Here is a 23,967-nt window from a genome sequence, read left to right as displayed (position 1 = left end):
GTTCCTAAGGTTTTTTTTTAAGATGCATTTCAGTGTCATGGTTAAAAAAACCCAATTACCAAGCAAGTTTGTCAAGTGCTGCTTTGGGTGTGGTCTGCAATATTTCAGAAGTTTATTTCTTGCTCGTTGTTCATAGATTGTATACAGGTAGTCTGCAATTTACAACAGTTCATTTAATGACTTTGAAGCTACAATGGCACTGAAAAAAGTGACATGATCATTTTTCACACTTATGATCATTGCAGCATCTCCATGGTCCTGTGATTTACCTTCGGATATTTGACAACTGATTCATATTTGTGATGGTTGCAATGTCCCAGGGTCATGTGATCACCTTTTGTGAACTTCTGACAAGTTGAGTTAAAGGGAAAGCCAAGTTCACTTAAAAATGGTGTTACTGATTTAACAATTGTACTGATTTACTTAACAAATATGGCAAGAAAGGTCATAAAATGGGAGAAAACTCACTTAATAAATTTCTAAGCAATATAAATGTTGGGTTTAATTGTGGTCATAAGTCAAAGACTACCTTTATTTTATTTATTTATTCAATTTATCAGTCGCGCCCTCTCCACGAAGGGACTCGGGGCGACGTACAATCAAATAAATAGGCGTGTGGCATGGAGGAGGTAAATACATCAACATTTAACAATTCAAATAGAAATAAAAGCCACGAAATTAAGATAAATAACAGTAAAATTACAACAATTAAAACAATAAAATACCCAAAAGATTTAAATTTACAGTTTAAAATTGCCAGGGAGGTTAGAGAGTTCTAATTAAGCCAGGCCAGCTAGTTGGAACAGGTGGGTCTTGAGTTTCGTACGGAAGGAGCGGAGATCAGTCGTTGTCCTAATACCTGGGGGAGGTCATTCCAGAGGGCTGGGCCCATCACAGAGAAGGCCCTACTCCTGGGCGCCGCCCTGTAACTGGGATGAAATGTGGAGTACAGGATTTGTTTCCTTCTGCAATATATCATATGGTTTTTGCTGGTTTATGCTTTTACTAATATGATAGTCTGCTGTACTAGAATATGATGACTTCCACCTGCCTAACTGACATGATGAAAGGTGGCTGGAAAAAGTGATAACAGAGTTCAGAGTCAGCAGTCAAATTTGGATCTCAAATAGTTTGAACATTTTTTTCATAGATTTCTCAGCTTTTAAAGCAGTATGCAAAAAACCTGATCATATTTAGAAAATCATTGTCATTGTTTTCAGATACTAAAAATATAAGCCAAACAGAGGGAGCAGTATAATATTTCAAACTGGAAAACAAAATAATTGAGATAAAAATGACATAAATAAACTTGTCTGTGCCCCTCAACAAATATTTTGGGTTGTAAGGTTGTTAAATTTTGAAATTCTAGAATTAATACTTTATATGATATCCCCTTCACTTCTCTTCTTTACTTGCCATAGCTGAAGATTGCTATTTATGTGTAGTGTGGTATTAGCATGAATTTTAGATTTGCTTAGCTTGGTTATTTCCTATTCACTCGTTAGACTAAATTAAGTGGAGTACTGTAGCATTCATACATAATGTTTTAATTTTTTCCATATTTTGATGAAGTTAAGGTACAGTATCGAACCCGGAAGAATGTTGCCAGTGCTTGAACTCATAACCAATCTTTTTTTCCCCCTTGCAGCTAAAACTTCCGGCCATACTTAGCCGCAATGTAACAGAAAGGTACAACTTTTTTTTTCTTCATTTTATCAATATCTAATCTTTCTGTGGTGATCCCAATCCTCTATTAGTGGTAGCATCAACAGGGAGAAGCTATTGCAAAGAATGGTATTTTAATAAGGTGGTCCTGTAGGTGCCAAACAACATCTGGATAGCCACAAGTTACTTTCAACTTCCTTTCTTTTTTTTTAATGACCAGAGATTTCTATTCCTTTTGAACTCTGTCCATATAAAAATTTTGAATTTAGACTCGAGTCCATCCAAAGAATTTGTCTTACATTTCTGTATATTAAGCTAATGCCATTAGATAATTTTAAATGGATACCTTATAAACAAACAAACAAACAAACAAATAAATAAATAAACAAATAAACAAATAAATAAATAAATAAATAAATAAATGCATATTAACATACTGTAAAATTCACATGGCACCCATAGAACCATCTGCTTCTGCTGCCAATACTGTGTTTATGTTTTTAAAATAAATTTCATTCTTCTTTTATTAGCATGAAAAATAAACTTCCAACTGAACAGTCAATAGTGAGACTTTTGCTTTCTAAAGATGCAAATGCAGCTACTCGATCAGAAAAGTAAACTCTTAAAAATGTAGTATTATACATAAAAATGGAAGGAAAGGTGAGAACATGTAAGACAAGCATTAATTTTAAGCATTCATTTGGCTTTCCCTTTTTTTTTTTTAATTTCTTTCCTCCCAGGAAGATGCAACTAAAGAAATGTGAAAATGGGTCTATTTATAAAAATACTACCCTTTGTGAAAAAACTTTTATTGAAAAATCATCCCCTGTACCCCTAAAGAGAAGCGAAAAGAAAGGTAAGAAAATAGCCCTTATTTGTTCTCTGGAGAATCTGTGGAGAAATTATTTCATATCTAGCCATAACAGAATCCTGAGTTGGTACAGACTACACATGTGTGAGCTTGGAGGGGGCCAGTTAGAACACAATGTTATACAGTACTTTGCAATGTGCTTTTCATTCTGTGGCTGTCCTGCTGGTTTCAGGTCATGAAAGACTAATAAAGCCACATCTGAAGGGGAAAAAGAGGGATGAAAGTCAGAAGAATAAAGACATAGAAAGAAAGATGAGTGAGTGGATATGTGTTTGTGAAGAGATGTGATCGACCTCTCTATTAATAACCAAGCATTTGAATAATGGATGTTTGACATCTGTTGTTATGTTAAGAGTTTGTCTTCAAGACAAAGAGACAGTAGAGCAGGACTGTCAAGGCATCACGTGACATATCGGGACTTTTTTCCACTTTACTAAACCGGGCGTGGGCGTGGCCAGCATTTGACACATCTGGCTCACGGGCCTGGAGTTTGACAGCCCTGCACTAGAGAATTGAATTAGAGTAATAAGGATATAGAGTCTGCTTAAATTTGATTTGTTGTTTATTTTCCTATTGTTTGGAAAAATATTTATGGATTTGCTAACTAAATTAATGATAATGCACCTCCAGCTTTGTTACCTGGATACTGCACATAGAAATCCATTCTGGTCTAATATTAATTAGAAGTTATTTTTTACACAATTAGCTTCCATACCATTTAAATATTTTTGTTTCCTTAAATCTAAGGTAGCCCCAGTAAAGATGGAGAAAACAAGCTGCTACCGGAAAGGAACATTCAAGAGGACAAAACTTTAGAGCTTTTAGAAGAATCTGTAAACAGATCAGCAGACACTGATTTTCCTACTTTCTTCAGTGTTATGAACTATAGGTAATATGCCACCTGGATGGAGCATGCCCCAAACATCTTAATTAATGGAATTTGGTCCAGAACAGCATAAATCTCCATAGAATTTGGAGAGCTACATGCTTGCCTAATATGGTTTATAAGCGAAGAAAAACTAGTAAACATTTATAAATATTATAAACTACAGATCGTCCCTAATTCTTAACCAGTCATTTTATCATCGTTCAAAGTTATGACAGAAACAAAGCCCATAAAGCATCCCCAATCATCACAAATGCTCACACCACCTTCCTCCTGCGATCATGTGACTGCATATTGGGCAGGGCAGCTTTATGACCAATTGGGGCATTCCATAATTTGTAATATTTTTTGGTGGGGCCAGAAAATGCTAGTTCATTTAATGATCACAGCATTTGGTTAATAGTGGCTTGAAAAAGACCGTAAAATTATTCCTTGTTGCAGAAATGCCTCTACCTATGGCCATAACACAACTGACCAATCGTAATTACATTTGTAAATCAAAGACTACCAGTGGAAAGTTTTGAAATAGGATTCAGGGTGGAATTATTTTTATTGCTGTTGCAAGATTGACTTCTCCATGTTCTGTTTGCATTCTTTTCCAAAGATTTAGTGATATCAAGCTTTTTGAGGATGGAGGAATACCAACAGAAGAATTTCTCAATTCTTGTTATGAAATAGTTCCAGTCTTGGGTAACTATAATTGCTGTTTTTTTCCATAACATCTATTATATATGAATATCTCTGTATGGCTGCTATGGGTATTCTATGCTGAGACATAGAATACATTCTGTAATTTGTAAATAGGTGATCCTTACTTATCCTCAGTATTTGCTGGTTGCCTTAGACTTTTCCAAAGTAATTCAGTAAAGTAAGTAGGTCTCTCTTTGTTATGATAGTTAGGAAGATAGAGAATGATTTGAGAAGTTGTTATGGATTATTGGTGGCAATAACCCATAATAATCCATAGTTGTTAAGGGTTATTGGTGGCAGGAAGGAACCTTGAGAATAATGAACTTGATTACAGGTTTTAGGCAGATTTATTTTAGGCAGATACAGCAGATCTTTGTCACTTTTTAAAATAATACCTTTATATAACTTTATAACTTTATTTTCCTGCAGAATTTTTTCTTGAAGGATGTTTCAGCATGTATTTTATTTTTATTCTGTGTTTATTATTATTATCTAATAAATTGAACCTAATATTCCTTCCTTCTCCTGACTTTCCCACAGCAACCCTTTGAGGTGAGCTGGGCTAAGAGAGAGTGACTGGTCCAAAGTCACCCAGGTGGCTTTCTTGCCAAAATGGGATTAGGGCTCACCATCTGCTATATTCTAGCCTGGTACATAAATCAAATTGCCTTGCAATGTGCAAGTTCAGACATTCAGCGTGTCTGAAACAAGCCTTAAATAAAACTTCACTTCGAAACGTTGAAGGTTACATATAGCCAACTGTAGTTCTATGGACCTGCTTGGGTGACCTTCATTAGGGACAGCTTTTAATTTGTTTCCTTCGTACTAAGCAATAATCTATGAAACTTACTTCTAATAGACCTATTTATAGATGTTTCATTGTTTATTTTTCATCTGGCTCTTGCTTTATTTCCATGGAACTCCATTGATTTCCATAGTGCTTTCTTAGGAAGCTGCCTTCTATCTTCTATCTAGGCATGAAACAATTCAAGATCTATAGAGCATCTTGCTCTTGATTTGTCTGAAAGACTGATTTCAATAAAATGATTTCATCTCCCTAATCAAAGTAAAATAATTTCAGAGTGTAATTTAGAAACTGCTAAACATTTAGCTCATTTTGACCAGGTTCAATCTCTTATGCATTTCCATTGCATCTTCACCACTTTAGCTTGAGTTTTACAGATAGTCCCCAACTTGCAATCTTAAGGGAAACTAGGATTCCTGTTGTAAGTCGTGCATTGTAAGTTGAAGCACCCAAGTGACTGGGCCTGGTTTTATGACTTTTTTGTGGCAGTTGTTAAATGAACACCATGGTTGTTAAGTTAAAGTGATCATTAAGTAAATTAACATTCCTATAAGCATTTTCAGCTGGAAATGACCTGGAAAGACCAGAAATGGCAAAACTCATCATAAATTATAGTCACATGACCTCAAAAAGGTGAGTCGGTTGTCCAACACGTGAAATGAGGTCATGTGACTGATGGTCAAAGAATGCAACTATTGGAACTACAGAACCAAGTCATGTAATTTGGGCGGGGGGAGATCCATCCTAACTGAGCAGTTGCTAAGTCATTGTCATCAAATGTGGACTATAGGGACCAATCTTATAAACAGTTGTTCGTCAGGCTTAATCTGATCTCTTAAAATAGTTCTAAATGTGTGTTAGTGGCCATGGAATTTCTAAAGCCATTGCTTTAGGGTAGAGGTGTCAAACTCAATTCCACTGAGTGCTGCATCAGGGTTGTGTTTGACCTTGGGGGGCTGGGGTTTTAGCGTGGCCATCTTGACGTCACTTGTTCCTGTGGTGGCCCGAGCACTCTGCCAGCGACAACAGGTTCCCAAGTTCTGTTTTCGACTGTGATGGCCTCCTGCAACACTCTGCCAGCGAAAACAGAGCTCAGGTGGCCCTCCTGCACTCCGCTTTAGCTGGCAGAGGCACCGCGGACTGGTTCTTTGCTGTTTCTAGGGCAACCGCACAGGCCAGATTTAAGCACCCCTGCGCCGGATCCAGCTCTCGGGCCTTGAGTTTGAAACCCTGCTCTAGGAAGTCTGCAAAGCCTGAACATGTTAAATGTTATCGCGAAGATGTTTCCCTTCAAATGCCAGTGGGGAAGGCTAGTGAGATGCTCCAGATGTTTATCACAAAAGACTTAAAAATATCATTAGTAGACCATAAGCCAATTCAAGCATTTTGCTGTGACTGATGACTTTTAAACTCTCTTTTTTTAGGACTTGAGATAGATTTCTGTTCAGTAACTTATCATTGCAGGTGGCCCTCACTTAACAGCATCCTGTTCTGTAACTATGTAAACTTATGATGGTACTGAGTGAATGGTACTTCCAACTATTTTTCACAGTTACAGTGGTTGCAGCATCTCCACATATATATAATCATGGTCTGGACCCTTGGCACCCAGCTTGCAATTATGACATCTTTCCATCCTGCAATCACCATTTGTGATCTTCTTTGCCAGTTTCTGACAAGCAAAGTCAGTGGGGAAGCCAGTCACAAATGGTAATCACATGACATCATGCTTAACAGCGACTAGAAGTACTAGAATACTTCTCTAAGGACATGATGGTGTGATGTTGCATTTTATGATTTAAATTCCTGTTCCAATTATTGTCATTAAGTGAGGACTAGCTATATTTTTCTCAGAAATTATGTCGGAACCTGGGATCAATACTTTGTATCCAATACAGATTGTTTGAAAATAGTTTGCAGCTTTAGCATTTGGGGTGAAAGGAGGTTTCTTAAATAATAATTATTTTATTCTGTTCTTTAAAAGAATGAGATCAGTGAACTAAGAACAATGATGTCATGTACACTTTTGAAGAAGAAGCATGCCAAATTTATGTTATCAGAAAATTGAGATATATTCCACAATGTCTCTATGGGGAGACAATGTTTTTTTTTTCCTTTTTACAACCCTGTAATCCCTTTTATCAAGGTGGAGTTGGGGTGAATGAAAGAAGCTGAGTGTTTACTGGCCAGATGCCATTCCTGACGCCTACATGGAGTTTGCAGTAGACATTTTCTGATTGTGTCCTGATAGAGAAACATCTGTTTCTGCTTAGGACTGAACTCAAATTTCCAAATCAGAGGCAACCGTCTTCACCTCTAGGCCACTAGCTACTCATAAGGAGACAATATCTGACAGCAAAAATAATAATTCTTCCACTGTTTCATTGAGTAAGAGGGAGAAGAGAAATTCTGATACACAGGCAAAATTCCCTTGTGTAATAGTCCAGGGGTGCTACCCTTCTGTTCTTCTGTGCTAAATCAGAATTTTGTAGATGCCAGTTAAGGAGGGCCTTGAGGGAACCAAACTTTTGAAAAAGACAATGTTTTCTTTTTTCTAGACAAACTTGGACCCACAGTCTTTGCCCCTGTTAAAATGGATTTTGAAGGAAATATAAAGGTAATAGATTCAGTATAACATTCAGCAGCCATTAATGTATAACTTTCATAGCATTGTAGAATTAAAAGGAACCATTTAGACTATTGTGTACTCAAGTTGAAAACAAAGTAAGCCTGGCCAAGATATGTCAATATATATCACTGTAGAAGAGCCTATCACCTCCTAGGTATTAAGTTCAGAGGTAAAGTGCTTTTAGAATTAGGCAGATTTTTGTAATTTTCACCGGCATTTGCCTTTCTCTAACTTCAGTTTATTCTCCCATGATTCACTTCTCTATCTCTCTCTATCTCTCTTCCATTCAATCGTGTCTGATTTTTGGAGACTGCAGCTTTTTTTCTGAGTTTTTCACAAGTGCTTTGCCTTTGTGCCCTTTCTAGATAAAATGACAAGTCCAAGTTAGCTTCATGCCCAAGGCGGGACTAGAATTCTCAGCCTCCCAGTTTCTAGCTTGATGCTTACTATACCATACTTATTTCATGTTTTACATTCCTATATGTTATAAAACAAACTATACTTTATTTTATGCTGTTGATGATGTACCTTCATGTACTTAAAGAGAGCTATATTAAAAAGAGCTGCTGTATCCCCTCACAAGGCCCTTTTCTATGTTTACTATTTGGGCTGCTGTCTTTGCCACTCTGTTGCAAAGGAGCTTTCTCACATGAGGTCCGTAAAACTGCTTGTTTTAGCAGGCCAATGGGAGAACCCAAATGAGAAAGCAGTGAATGGTCTAGTCCAGGTCTATGGTACGCGGGCTGGAAGTGGCAGGTAGAGCCATCTTTCTGGGCATGTCAGCCGTCGAACATTGCTCTTCCGGGGTCTGGCACACACATATGTGGCGGCCAGCTGATCTTCACACATGCAGGAACATCAGAAACCAGAAGAGCAGCGCACCGGGAAGCTGAGCTTCCGGTTTCCAGCATGCGCATACGCACCGCCCAGCTGGTCTTTGCACGTGCATGCATGCCAGAAACTAGAAGGCCAGATGTCCAGCATGTGCACCCCGGAAACTGGAAGCTCAGCTTCCCAGCATGTGTGGAACTGCTTTTCTGGTTTCCGGCACTCCCACACGTGCACTCCAGGAAGCTGCTTTTCTGGTTTCTGGTGCTCTGCGTGCGCACTCCCATTTCAGCACTTGGTGCTGAAAATGTTCGTCAACACTGGTCTAGTCCTATCCCAGTTCTTTTTCATGCACCATTAACTTTTTGTCGTAACAAAAATTTTTGTGCTATATGATAGGGAAGGAGTGATGATAACAGTACCTTAGTTTCTAAAAGCAGTAGAAATCTTGATAAAAATCGAGTTCCTGTCAATGAAAAGCCACCTTTCCTTGTAGTTCTAGAGGAAATGCTGCCTAAATGTTTCATCTGAATGGAAAACTGGAGAGTTAACTCTGAAAGTTCTCCAAGTCCAAAAATGGAGAATTGCAAGGAAAATTGTTACCTGCAGAAAGCTCTTCTGTTACCTTTCCTCTAGGTTGAAATATATTCCATTATCTCTTTCCTTTTATGGTTTAATTTCTAATCTTTTCGTTATTACTTAGCTTTTTTCAAAGAGAAAAAAGACTTTTCAGAAAAAGAAAAAAATCGCTCTTGGAAGAAACCACCAGCAGAATGTATATTTAGAGTTTTAAAGACTAGTTTTTCCATTGCTAGTCTAGAGGCATGCAGTATTTGGATTGGAACCTGGCAAAAATCCTTCCTGTTTTACATGGCACAACACCAGTGTCTGTTTTCACACTGAATTCAATACATCTTTGCCTGCTTTAAATCCAAATAGGGTAACTCTCAGTCCCATCATTACATTAAGTAAAGATGTTGGATACCAGCAGGTTTATATCTTTAAAGCGTGTTTTCTTTGTTTGCTAAAAAGTCTAAAATGTATGTTTGACATCCTTTCAGAAAATAAATCAGAAATATATAACCAACAAAGAGCATTTCTGTACCCTTCAAAAAATTGTCCTTCATGAGTTGAGCACTGAAGTGGCCCAAATTCGACACTCTGCTACACAGGCCCTCCTCTGGCTTAAAAGGTCAGTTTTCTGCTCTGGGGTGGTGATTGAGATTATTCTGTAGAAGGGACTTGCCTTTGCTCTAAAATCTGTTAAATCATGTTTACTTTTTTAAAAAAAACAGTTGCATTTTTGTCACATTACATGCAAAACAATACCCAAGATATCACTTGTGTTTAAAAACACAAAAAATATATGGACTTGTGCATCATGATCTGTCTTTGGGTGTAGATTACAGACTAGTCAGTCATTGGGAATGTTATAAAGTTTAGGAAAACATTCTCCATATTACAAAGAAGAAATAGTGGCAGGACAATGTGTTTAGTTTTCCCTTATTAAATATACAAGGTATCAAAGGGGTCTTTATTGCTGGTATTTGATAATCACATGCATGAAACAATATAGAGACATTGAATATGCATATTGGACTTGTTAGCAATTTTCCACCATAATAGTGCCCTTTATACTTTCAAAACCAGTGCCTGCATTCTAGGACGAGTTTTGCTTTGTTGCTGTCATTCAAGATACTTTCAGAAACATAAAAATAAGAAAACATCTTCAGTCAACCTAATGCGATGAATTAAATTTAAAAAATGGTCACTGCTTGCTAATAATTTTGTCATGGTTTTCTTACAACTTGGAAATAGCTGGAAAAATGTCTTTGCCTTTACAAGAACTGGTTCGTGCAATTGGAATAAAATGTTTGTTCTTTAGGAATTTTTTCTAGAAAGGTGTGTTTTTATTTGCTTGAGATTATATTTGATTTTAAATATTTATAATTTAAAAACCAGTGCTTATTTTCAGAAATAGTAGTTTGATATATTGATATACACAGAATTCATAGATATGGATTCACAGAGCTAAGAGGTATATTGGGCAGCTTTCTATTGTTATACAAAAAGCTTTCAAACAGTATCTTAAAATTAAATCACAGAGATGCAAAAGGCCTCACTATCCTGTGTTTGTGTTCCTTTGCAAAATGAATGGAATGTTTTCAGAGATATAATATACCTTGTTTGTCATAAACAGAGGTTTAAAATTTTTGAAGGAGTTCTTGACAGAACTAAAGAACGGAGAGAAAAACATCCAAACAGCGCTAAGTAAGTACGAAATATTTTGTAAAATTTTATAAATGCAAGAACTTTAGGAAAGAAAAACCAATAAATCTGTCCAATCATTGCCTTTGTTTAGATTACATGTACTAAATAAAAAGCAAAGCTTCAACTAAAAAAGAAACGTAATATTTTGTGTCAGTAAAATATCATGATTAGAAAGATTTTGCATGAATAAGAAACCTCTTTTTCCTTTTGGCTGCTTCTGATCTAAATTCAGCATCTTGCAACTGATTTCCTTTCTCTTTCCAGACAAATCTTATGGCAAAACATTACGACAGTATCATGGCTGGGTTGTTCGAGGAGTTTTTGCAGTAAGTCCTCACTGCTTTCCCAAACAAAGAGTGTAGATGAAGATGATCCACTGTTTTGAAATATTTGTTCCTGCCCTGTTGGACAAGCAGGAAATATTTCTGTTGACACATCAATAGTCCTCTTTTTTTCTCCTGTATTGGTTCTGGTCAGGAAAATATCAACTACACCAAGTATAGGTCAACCTAATTTACAGGTCTGATATTGAATGCAAGGTTTCATGGGAAGAACATCTAAGGCTGTGTCCTGTCCCATCCTCAGTTCTGGAGGATCCCGTGGAGCCAGAGATGTTGCTTCTCAATCTTACCAACTTTAAGATGTGTGGACAACAACTCCCAAATATCTTAAAGTTGACAAAGTTGATGAACACTGCTTTGGAGGTTGAAGCTTTGATCCAAATAGGGATGTGTCAGAATAAACTGAATGGATCCATTAAAAAAAAAGTAATTGGAAAAACATCTCCTTACAAAATAAATGTTCAGCTTGGATGAGTAATAGATTGCTATATGCACTCTTTCTGGTTTATGTGATAATTGTATCCATGTGTTACTTTAAACAGTATCATTTGCTAATAGGCTTTAGGAGGCATTCCAGATGCTCAAGCCGATTGAAAGTATCTGTGTCTACATCTGGCCCTGGGGCTTCAGATGGTTGACTTCTATGTAGAGCTGATAACCATTTTAAAATAATTTACCTTACTTATGTAGACCTAAAATAATTTATGTCTCCATTTATCATCATCATCCAGTGAAAATGATAAAAGTAGAAATTAGAAGATACCATGCTTGACTTTCTTTTTTCCCTCTTTTCCTCGCAGCTAGCTCTAAGAGCATCTCCCACCTATGAAGGCTTTGTGGCTGCATTGTCGCTTGCAGAATGTGAAAATCACGAAGCTTTTTATCATGGAATGCAGCGAGACCTTAATGTTTACCTACCAGCCATGGAAAAGCAGCTCAACATCTTAGATGCATTGTACGAAGAACATGGACTGGAGTCAGATGAAGTGGTCTGATCTTAGTCCAACATTACTTTTGCATATTCAGGGATTCTGTCCATCAGTGTACTACGTTGCTCTTTTCCTCAGAAAGCTGTATCTGTTTTTGTTTTTTCCATACATGGGAAAGAATTCCATGGTTCTTCTTTTTTTTAATATACAGTTTTAAAAAAATACTTGTTTTGTGTTTTAAATGCAAAGTTGCTGTATAATCTAGCTGGGTTCCTCCTATCTTTATGGCAAGGTCCTTAAAATACATATATTGCTTATTTGCTGGCCAAATATAGCAGTGGTTTTAATCTGAAGAGTTTAGTACCATTTGGTTGGACATTTAGAACTTGCTGGAACATTTATTCCAATACAGTGACTGCAACTATAAAATTCAGCCAGGATATCCAAGCTACACATCCCATTCAAGTTAGAGTCTGTCTTATAAAGGACTTATATCACAACTACATCTCTTGTTCTCCCTTCCTTTGCCAAGTTCATCATTGAATTTTGAAACAATTGGCTGTATCTATTAAGAGAGCTGTAGCAACGAACCAACTCCATTCTACTTACAGGGATTATATATCACCTCTTAATAGCATTAACTTCTTCTGTCCTGCAGCAGTATTTTAATGCTACCCCAGAAACACCAGGGAAAAAAGAGGGGTAATTCTGATACTCTGCCCTGTGTCATAATTGGGTGTAGTCCTTTCCAGTGCTAATAACCAAATGCCATTGAATTCTATGACTGGAAGTATATACCTAACATCATATAGTGCAGAAGTACTTTAAGTCTCAAACTGATATGCTTTGGATTGGGCTGAACTCTGAAATCCTTATCATTGCAATTCCCACACTTTTCATATTAGAAGCCTACATTTTATAGTTTGTCCAGCACTATCCGATCTGGCTAAATTTAGAACAGAATGAGATTAATGAGTTGAAAGTAGTGGGAAACCTTTAACGTTCTGTATAGGCTGCTGAGTCATCTATATGAATGTACTTAAAGCAAACTTACAGCATTATGGCGTTTTTAGAATGTAAATTATTAGGAGCTATTTATTAGAAATTTCAAAAAAACCTCTTGAAGTTCTAGGATTAGAAAACTAAAGTTGGTACCTGATGATCTACTTGGGTAAAAAATTGCTAGTCTATCAAATTTGGAACATTCTATAATTAACTAGACACAAATGCTATCATTTATATGTACCTGCAATTTTCTACAATAGAATTATTGTAGAAAATAGTATTTTGCCATCTTAATCAAATGCAATGACTGGATAACTCAGGAAATCCAGAAACTTTTTGTATTATTTCTCTTTTTTTAAGCATTTATATTTTGCTTTTATATTCAGTATACAAAGTAGAGAGTTTGGAATTCATTATAGAAACACTTAGCCAATGGTCTTATCATGTTATTTTGTGAACAGTTTGTACATGAAATGTGTTTTTTCCTTCACACATTTATAAACCCATGCTCTTTTAGAAATAGTTTTTTAAAATCATAAGGCCATGTTAAAAAAGAAAAAAGGAAAGCTGATTTTCCTATATCGAATGTACAATACTGCAATTAGAATTTTGAGGCACTTTATAAATATACTTTTGTTAATATTCTAACCTGGAGAAATTTCCCGCTTGTAAATTTTTCTACAACAATATTTTTTTTTGTTTCAGGAGAGGGAAAAAAATGAAAATATTTTCCAATTTTTGTATTATAGATGATTAGCAGCATTTCAAGCTGAGGCTTGGGAATATCTTTTAATTTTCATTTCTTTTATTCACCAAGTAAACTCCAAAGGGAAGAACTGACCAATTTCCTTGTTTACTTCACTATTTTCAACCAAACTAAGTAAGCAAATCAATAGTATAACTGGGTGGAGCTTGAAGGTGTAGGAAAAAGACTAATATCGAGTCCTTAACTTTTAGTGGCCAGAATAGATATCTGAAAATAGCTTTCTTTATCTCCCTTCCAGCTTGCTTTTCCCCCACCACCTGCCACCACCCAGCTTTGGGGCATGAGAGGGAATTAACTACCCTAGCTTAGGGATTGTCTTACATAAGGACTTTGGAGTGGGGGAATTCATTGGATTTTCAGCACCCCTCCGGTGTCCCATATTTTCTTCTTCTGTAAGAGCACCACTAATGGGAGATCTACAAGTTTTCTGCAGACACCTTGGAGCAAAACTGGCTTGTGGAAATCCATCAGCATAAGTGCCATCCTAGCAGTGGGATTTTCTCACGTCTATTAGAATGGCCTCTGGACTACTTTTGAGGCTTTCTCATTTAAGACAACACCAAAGCATATCTATGCAGAATTTAGAGTAATGATTACCTGATCAGGCAATGTGTTGTCTTCTACATGCTTTACTCCTTTTGTTACCCATCATGCTAGCCTGCTTTACAGGTTGACAGTGATGACAGTGAATGTAATTTGAGCTGTAAACTATGCACACTTCTGATTGTTGACTAAGGTCAGCCTGCAGTTCTAGTTATGTATCATGTTTTGCCATTGTTTTGTATAAGACATTGTTTTTTTTACCCTAATCATTCTTTCACATTCTCTTAATTAGATGATTTTCTTAGGATGAAGGGTTGCGTAATTTATTATGGAAACCTGGCTTTTCCAAGGATTATGAATTTTTTTCAGTTACCCCACGATATGCATGATGTAAAGTTATAATTTTTTATATTACAGTATGTTGCCATTTCTAAGACATCATGCTTTTGTCAACCAAATTAAGTGATAGTAATGTCCAATTGATAAGTTACACCGTATATTATGAGGGTTGCAATGAAAAATGCCTTTGTTTTTACTAAAAAAATTGGAAAAACAAGGATGCAGTTTTCCACCAAATAATATAGAAAAGTAAGTGAATTTGTAAATAACTCTAAACATGGATGTGATTTGCTTTACTTGGATGAAATGAATGTTAGCCCTGGTTGGTTTAAATCAGTTAATTCTTTTTTAATTGCGTATTCTCAGGGAAATGTGCAGCAAGGCAAAAATAGTCTGTATTTTACAGTGAAGCTGTTTTTTTCATGTAAATACACTATAAGTTTCATATCTCTGTTCTTACAAATTGTTTGGGATTTGGATAACTTATGAGATAGCAATTGGGAACTTCATAAATTGCAATTGACTTGTATGATTTGCATAATCTAAACTTCTATCAAGCAACATATAGCGAAATTGTTAGAATTTCTTCTCACCCTCAGTAATTGAATATATCATACTTTGATCATTTGTAATCTTCCTTTTAAAATATACTCCTGGAAGCAAAATTGCCACATTCTGATGCTGTTTCAGATTCAAGATAACAGTGGATCAGAAAAATGTTATGAAACATTGTTATAGCAGGAATTTAAACATAATTGTCCTAAAAAAAAGCAAATAGAGTATTATCATAAGAATTATTACAGGTAATGCACAAAATTCTGTCATGCTGTTTGTTTTATTTTCTTTATTATTTTTTGTTCAACATAGTCCATGCCTTGAAAATGGAAAATATTTCTTTTAGTTACTGGACTTTGAAGTGCAATCCAAAGATGATGATCTCTTTATTGGAAATGACAGTACGCAGAATACAATCTTATTAACCTGCATAATAAATGTTGGATTTTATTGTCTCCAGTTTCCTGTAATCCAGTCATGATTTTTAGCTGCTCTAAAGCAGGTGGAGACCTTCTAGCTTCGATAAAGTGAAGCCTGTTTTTAGGAGTATTCCGTGTGTTTAAAATTCTGGGTTATCTGTTGGAATCAATTTACATTATTTGCACGTTGTTCCTACAGTCCAACTTACATTGCTGTAGGCAATATAAAAGCTGAAAGTGGCCAATCTCAGTCTTTACGTGGGACCTAATTACTTTTAGAATTGAAGTTTTATAAGTGACACTCTATTGAACAAACTGATAATTCTGAATGAACAGAGATAGGGTTGTCTTGTAATATGGGCTGAATTTGTGTCTTAAAAGTAGGAATTTCCGCAATACATTCTTGCTTTGATAGTACCCATCTTAGATTTGGCTCTCAAAGAATGGTATAATGGTACAGGAGAAGGACCTTGGGAAACTGGACAAAGAGATATCAGCAAGGGAATAATAAGGTAAGAGATATCATATCCACCATTGCAGAGTGGACAAGGCAAAAGGCTCAGGAAAAAGAACACCTTGGTTTTTTAGGTTGTTAAGAGAGACAGGAGTATTGTGCTTTAAGATGTGCAAGATTGATGCTGGCCTTGTGGGATAAACCAGATAGGAATCACAATCAGGAGTTCCAATTCAATTTATTACAGAGACCAGGAGTTAGTTCTACTTTTTTGCAAAGCTATATTGACAGAATTTTAAAAGCAACTCCCTTCTCCCCTCCTCTTTGCAGCTCAAGAAACTAGGGAGGATCTTGAACTTCTTGCCACACCAAATGTGGCCTATGCCATCTTCTAATCTGATTGTTCTCCCCTCCCAAATTCGCTTGCAACTATACAAAGATCCATGACCCTAGTATAAGAACAGTATAAGGACATAAGCTCAGAGATACTTGCGGTATTAAAATACGGGACTGAAAGAACTTTGGTTCACTAATACTAAATGTGTTAATAAGAATCAATATAGAAGGAATGAAGTGTTATTTTAAAAAAGTTGCAACCGGGACTATAGCCATTTACTGTATAATTAAAAGGCAATTAAGGAATAACAGCACAATTATTATAAGAACATTTCTCCAAATTTCTGATGGATGTACAATGAAAATGATGTGCAACAGGAAAAGAAAGCTTGAGCACAGAGTAGTCTTAATAATAGGCTCTAAATTTTGTTCAATCGGATTAGGATGAGTTGACCTTTACACACACAATATTGTTTTATTCCGTGTATTTTAATTAACTTAGATTTATGTGAAAGAACTGCATTGACCACAGCATAGAAGGAGTGGATGCTTAGGCATCAGCATATCAATCATATGATGCTTCTCTGCACTATAGTCTTCTAAATTGCCAGGCTAGAGATGTGCAAAAGTAATAGTTAAATTGATAGAATATTCCAAAGAACTGGAGAACATTCCATTTGTCTACAGACAAAACTATATTTCCTTCTGATCATTTCACTTATGAAACCAAATGGGGGGTTTTCATGCTGGAAATGGCTGCTGAACTGAAGGCAAACTCCACCACCACCACCACCACTCCTTCTCCACCCACCCACCCATCTTTTTGTTATCAAATATATATCAGATAATATGATATATTGTCATTTTCTTTTGCATTGTTTTATTTTTCTAGTATTTTACTTCAGTTTTGTTAAGACTCTTCATTTCTTTTTATTGTTGTAAGCCACCTAAGTATCCTCTCAGCATGATAGGTGCCAAATATATTTAACAATAAATAAAAAATAAAATTTGGGGGATAGTTTTTTCAAAAGTAAATCCTCCAGATGTGAACAAATTCGAGATGTTTTGTACATGTTGTTCCAGATAGTGTGGCCTGGGAGGATGTTTGCAATTGTCCAGAATAAAATAGAAATTCCTCCTCTTCCTCCTCTCTCCCCACCTTCAGATTACAAACCATCTATTCAACTGAGAAAAAGGGAGACTATTGTGCCATGCAGTTTAGGCTAATCACATGATGTTAGCAGTGGTGAGATTCAAATAATTTAACAACTGGTTCTCTGCCCTAATGACCAACTGGGTAGGCATGGCTCGATCGTTATGTGTCTGGGTAGGCGTGGCCAATTCAATACCACTCAGGTCAATGGGCGCTTCGTCTTACCTGTTACAAAGTAATAAGGGTTAACCAGAGAGGCAGTTTCTGTAAGCAGGGCAGTAAAGATTAGGCTAGAAACAACCCCAGAATGTTTCCTTCCTGCCTTCCTTGCAGGAATAGCCCTGTAAAGTGGAAAAAAAATTGAAATAAAATTTATTCCAACAACTGGTTCTCTGAACTGCTTAGAAAGTTAACAACCGGTCCCAAATAGGTGCGAATTGGCTGAATCCTTCCAAGACAATGCAGACCCCTAAATTAAAATCAAGAATACTAATACTACCTTTATTGTAAGGTTACAATAAGTTTGAAAGTATGTTCTTCCTCCAGTTTCATCAGTTTAGATAGGGAAGCTGCTAGGCAGGGATGCACAATTAAACAGCAGAATATTCGCGATTTATCCCAAATGCCCCGAATAAGATTACAATTCATGGACTTTCTTCTGGCCACTATCCGCCAGCATGTGCTTTTTGTGGCAACAAGATCAAACTGGAATTGTGGTGCAACTTTCCTCCTACTGGTGATACCTGGAGGGACTTTTTGTTTTGTTTTGTTTTAATCAACACACTCATTTTATTTATAGGTTTACAAAAGTTCTCGGTTGTTTAGAATTGTAATATGTCCTAGCTACTATAGTTACACTAAACTGATAAATAGTAGATGTGTATTTCTATGTAATTAAAATAGTCTACATAATTTTCCACAAGAATATTCATTCAGGTTCCACTGGGTGGCATGAATGAGCATTGCTTAGAAAATACTTCAAGAGCAAAGAGATTTTGAGGCAACAAATTATTTGTAAACATTTTTTCTATTAAAACTATTTGAAAATAACATAAAATGTTTCTTTAAGAGCAGTCTTTATTGCCTGAATATGCAGTCTGTCCACAAACAAAGCCAATCCATTTCCCCCTAAAAACAGTTGATAGCAGGATAATTATTCCTTATAATTTTCACTATGGGGCAGTCTTCACCAACCTGTAGAAACAGAAAGTGATTGGTAAAAACAATTCTTCTGTTATCAAATAATATTTTATTTGTAGTATTCATACACTTTAGAAGGCCACTTGATGCCTGCATATACATTAGGGGTTTCCATGAATATGATGCTCAAAAATAATTGTACTTAAACTAGTACTGTTTAAGCAGTATATATGTTATTTGTTTTCACTTCAAGCAGTATATATGTTATTTGTTTTCACTTCAAGCAGTATATATGTTATTTGTTTTTATGGCAAGTGAAATGCCAGGACAATCGCACTCTGTTCAATATATTTATATGTAAATAATAAAAACATTTTAAAAAAGAAAAACAGGGCACCCAGTTCACCCACTGAACACCTTCAGCTTTTAACAGAGGTGTACACTCTGCCTTATGTGTTTCCTAAAAGTCATAGATGTGGCTCCCAGAGGCCTCCATCAGCTGCCACTAAATCACAATTTTAATGGGGAAATTAAGAAATTGATTGAATATATTGCTGATGGGTTATTTTAACTTTAGTAACATAAGAGTGCTGTTTGTTACTCCCCCCCCACAACACACTATTTTTTAGAGTATACTTCCCTCTCCCCTCATGTACCACTCAAAAGACTATAATGACTCTCAGCTCAAAAAAAGGTATGTGCTGGTTTTCAATGCTCATGAAATTTTCTAGCCCATTCTTTTATCATATGTAGTATAATGAATGATTATTTATTAGTTATCCAACTTGCAATATAATACAATGGCAGCATAAAACAAATATATAAATCAGATGAAGCATGGGAAAGTGTTGGGCTAGAGTAGAAATAATTTAACCCCAGATATTATATACAAAGCAGCCATTAGCTATTGAAACACTTAATAGTATATATGAAGTTAGAACACTATATATCAACTTAGTACAGGCCAGAGCTCACTTCCTGAATAAGTTGGCTTATGATTCCTATCCTCTTCCCAACTGCAGCTGTAGTTCTAACTTCATCACTTATGTAGAATGCCAACTTACCACAAACTATAAAGTTAAACAGCTGTTTAAATAGTGTTGTTGGTGACATCTTACATATTCAGTCATGACGACCCATCAAGTCTGTTGTGAGCACAGGCTATTTGTGGGCAAAAAAGAGGCAATGCAATGTTGGACTGTTGAGAATTCAGAGGTTGCAAACATGGGCCCTTGACCGGGTCCTTGAATCCAACTTAATCAGGAACTTTCTATACATACAATGTATGTATAGATATCCAAGTTGGGTAATTTATGGTGTAGATTTTTATTGCTAGCCATTACCTGCAAAATCAACTAGATCTAATATGCATACAGTTCTAGATGGCTTTTCTCCTTCTCTCCAGAGTAGTTTTTTTCTACCACTCTGATTATGGCTTTCTGCCAAATCTATTCTAATTAATTTTGCATCTGTTTGCAGGGTTGATGTAGTCTGCCCATAGCTCTTCTTCAGAGACTAGGCATGTCTCACATATTTTCCAATAGATCATATAGCTTCCCACTTGGTTTTTTCTTAACAGCTGGTATACAATCTTCATGCAACTGAGAAGTCATTCATTACCGATGGATCCTTGGGTTCCTCCCCAAGTCACAATTCAATATTCAGTTCTTTCCTATAATTTGAAACCAAGACAGGTATATAACCCGGAACCTGATACTTCCCCCTCCCCCATCATATTAAGTAAATGCCTTCAAGCCACAAAGCTTTATGTAAAACTAGTAGGGGGAAAAAATTGGAATCCAATAATTGTCTTTTATACAAGTGTGGAGTTGGGGTTTTTTTTGGGGGGGGGGAGGCTTTTCCAATCTGCAAAGCAGATTTCCATTTTACTAAGTATTTGAATTGCCTACATTATCAAGCGGGGAAAACGTTGGGACACTGCCACAATTTATGTCTCTCTAAATAAAGTGTGGAAACTTCTGATCATCTGCCTAAGTCAGGATTGTTAAATATGTGTCCTTCAAGCCCACATTTAGCATGTGATCGAGTGAATGCTGGGGACATATACCCTTTCAGAGGAGAAATCCTTCCATTCTAGAGTGCTGACAATATGGAAAATTGTAGCCTATTCTGCACTGGTTCTCTCAAGCTATCTGAAAGTAAAATGTGGTGAGAGACTTGAAATATGAGCCTTCTTGCAGTTTGAAGGAGGTATATTATAGGATGTTTACAAATCCTTCCCATTGCCTTAGCACAAATCTTATTGTTCATTAAACAAAAGCATCTGTGTGTCTTATGTTTTTGATCAGGGACTATTTCTTACATATTCTTTTATCTTCTGATACCCAAGTGGTTTATAAATAAAATAAAAAGAAACTGAAGATAAATACACTACAAATAGCAATAAAATTTGGGCTTTGCATACAACAGATACATACATTAAAAAGTTTAACTTTTAAAGTTCCTGAACAAATTGTTTTTGACCAAATAATCCAATGTGACACCAGATTCTGTTCCATGGGAAATTAGGTGACATCTTTGAAAGGATAATATGTGTGTATGCTTCCTTTTCTATTCTCTTTTGGAAATTGCTTATTGACTGTTTTTCTGTTATTCAGCTAAAATCTGGTAGAAAGAAAACTTTCTATCAAATTTTACAGCATTGTGAGTTATTTTCAATCCCTAGCAAAAAAAAAACAAAAAACTTTTAATTACAAGTTTAAGATTTTGTTTTTTAAAAAACCTTTTTTTGGAATAAATAGCAAAAGGATAATTCAAACTTTGATTGTGGAAAGTTACAAATGGACTAAAGGTCCAGATAAATTTGAAATAAGACTTGGGTATTAACTGTAAAGAATCCTTCTAATGGCTTGCACAAATTGGGAACTAGAGGAGAACTAAAGATTATAATTGTAAATTCACTCAAACTGAACTTACAATTATAGAATGAAGAACAATATTTTAACATTGGAGATATCAAAGGATGTTTTTGAACAAGGAACCCAGAAGTTAAATTTAAGACTACTATACTATATCTGTCTATATAGATAGACTGTGTTAGGAACAACTTTTATCTGGCAAGATTGAGACTGATTTGAAAGCGAATTTACAGGCTGTTTCTTCAGCTTCATTGCTGATTATTGCTGCCTTCTGAATTCTAGCTATTTTATTTATTTATTTATTTTTCTCTCATCTGAACCTTCTTTTTTCTGTTTCCCTTTAGTATGTATTAGTTTTTTAACTGTTGTAATTATTACTAAAATTACTATTAAAAGAATTATGTTTTCCAGATGGGAAAATCTTCCCAAGAAGATTCCCTCCCTCCCTCCCTCCCTCCCTCCTTTCCTTCCTCCTTTTTTTTTGTGGGATGATAATAATATTTTCAAGTCCCTACAGTTTCTTTAGCAAGGTGTGTTTTTTTTGGAAGTGGTCTGTGATTGCCTGCTTCCTAGGACTGAGAGAGAGCAGGAGAGCCCACAATCACACATCTGGCTTTGTTACGTATGCTGAATCGGCATGATGCATTTCCCTCTGATTAACACAACTGTATTTTATCCAACTCCATATTTTTACACAATGCCCTGAACTATAAATTAAAGAAACCAATTGGGGTTTCACAATAAGCTAGGTTAATGTAGCCACCTTTCTGGTTAAATGATGATGTGATCACCATCAGATTACATAAGACATGTCTGATGAGTTTAAAGTTATGGCAGGCTGGAATTAGAAGAGGCAATCTTTGATAACATGCAGAGATTTTGGTTGTTCCCATATTGACCTGTTCTTTATATCACCTGTTGCATTAATTAATTAAGGTTAATGGGGAAAATGAAGTGGTTACTCTGTAAAAAGATTGTGTCACTTTACGGGTCTCCCACATAGGAGCTGTGGAATTCCAGATCTCTTTTCTGACTACTGTGAGCATTTTCCTTCATTGTAGTTCAAGCTTTTCTGGAATGTAGGATCAGCAAAAACTGTTTCCCAAGGAGTTTCAGGGTGTTCAAAATAGGCTTTGGATTGTCCAGATGTCCCCTCTTTCAACCCTATAGAGTTTTATTATATTTGTTTTCTCGCAGTGAATTGATACTATATAATTTGCAATTAACCTTCTTAGTAGACTCTAAATGGGATGGTTTTGGGTGAAACCCTGGCTTTTTAAAGCTTTTGTGCATGCTTTTTATTATGTAAATATTAATTAAACATCTTCCAGCTGTGTTTTTTGTTATTCCATACGCTAATAGGATATTGTCCGGTTTGCATTTATTCAATTGAATGGCATTTCTAATTTAACCTCTTGTTCTTGCCAAGAGCAGGCAGACAGCAAATGAAAATAAACCTTCCATCACAGTGATTGTGTCTCTGCATGACAAGGAAAGTTGGATGCAAATATTTTCCCAGTTGAGGGTTTCCAGATCACCAAGGCTTCCGTTTCCCAAGCTTTACACTGCAAATTTAAATACATTTGGATCAATTATTTTCTTCTTTCAATTCAGATGTATGCTGACATTCAAAGTTCTACTCTCACAGGATCTCTCTATTTTATACAATTTCCCTGAAAATAAGACCGCCCCAAAAATATTGCAACACAGCAGCAGCCATGAGGTGACCACATTCGCTGTCTCCTGCATCTCAAAAAGAATAAGACCTCCCCAAAAATAAGGCCAAGTGCTTATTTTGGGGGTCAAAAGAAAATGACCCTGTCTTATTTTGGGGGAAGCACAGTAGTTTTTTAGTTCTAAACTCAGGTCTATAGGCTACTTAGCATGCCAATCTATTCAAGCAGTCCAAAATCACTGTGTGTCACTGTGAGCGGCCATATTAATTATTTAAATGAAAGTAATAAATAAAAATAACAATTTCCCTTGTGCCACAGTTGATGTCCATAGAAAACAGACTGCTTTCTTGAACTGATAAGTTGTAGTAAACTGTCCAGGGATCAAACAGATAACTGATAACTTTGAGGATTCCAAAAAGAAAAGACCATATCTCTTAATAGAGCAAGTAGCATGGGAACAGATTCCCAGATCAATTTAAGTAGTCATCTAAAAACACTCACAGTGAGTGGAATCTGAAGTGCAGAAAAGCATCGCGCCATTCCTTCAAAACTGTAGCATTATACTAAAAAATAGCATGAGAGCAATGTGGGTGAATAGGTGTTTGGGTGTTAGTGCTTTTTTGTATGTTCTGTAGTTTTGGGACTCCGTAGAAAAAGCATACATACACTGTCAGATATTCTTACAGGACCTAGAAAGTTCACCATGGTTTTTGTTGCATTTATTGTTCTTGATTTGCTTCTTTTCAAGGGCATTAGAGTTGTAAATACATATTTCTTAAGTTTTTTC

General features: G+C 36.0%; 1 protein-coding gene across 1 annotated transcript in view; it reads left to right on the top strand.

Moving 5' to 3' along the window:
* PLEKHA8 (pleckstrin homology domain containing A8) overlaps positions 1-15,582 on the top strand; it is a 33,117-nt gene extending 17,535 nt beyond the window's left edge. The window contains exons 6-14 of the mRNA XM_081931913.1: positions 1,649-1,689; positions 2,406-2,521; positions 3,284-3,425; positions 4,027-4,112; positions 7,476-7,534; positions 9,436-9,566; positions 10,575-10,645; positions 10,910-10,971; positions 11,787-15,582. Coding sequence (XP_081788039.1) covers positions 1,649-1,689; positions 2,406-2,521; positions 3,284-3,425; positions 4,027-4,112; positions 7,476-7,534; positions 9,436-9,566; positions 10,575-10,645; positions 10,910-10,971; positions 11,787-11,981 — 903 coding nt within the window. The 3' untranslated portion in view covers positions 11,982-15,582. The remainder of the gene's footprint in view (positions 1-1,648; positions 1,690-2,405; positions 2,522-3,283; positions 3,426-4,026; positions 4,113-7,475; positions 7,535-9,435; positions 9,567-10,574; positions 10,646-10,909; positions 10,972-11,786) is intronic.
* Positions 15,583-23,967: the final 8,385 nt, after the last annotated feature.

Source organism: Natrix helvetica (genome assembly GCF_964273705.1).
Source record: "Natrix helvetica genome assembly, chromosome: Z".
NCBI classification, from domain to species: Eukaryota; Metazoa; Chordata; class Lepidosauria; order Squamata; family Natricidae; genus Natrix; species Natrix helvetica.
The sequence above is the reverse complement of the archived record's forward strand: the minus strand, read 5'-3'. Positions and strand labels throughout refer to the sequence as shown.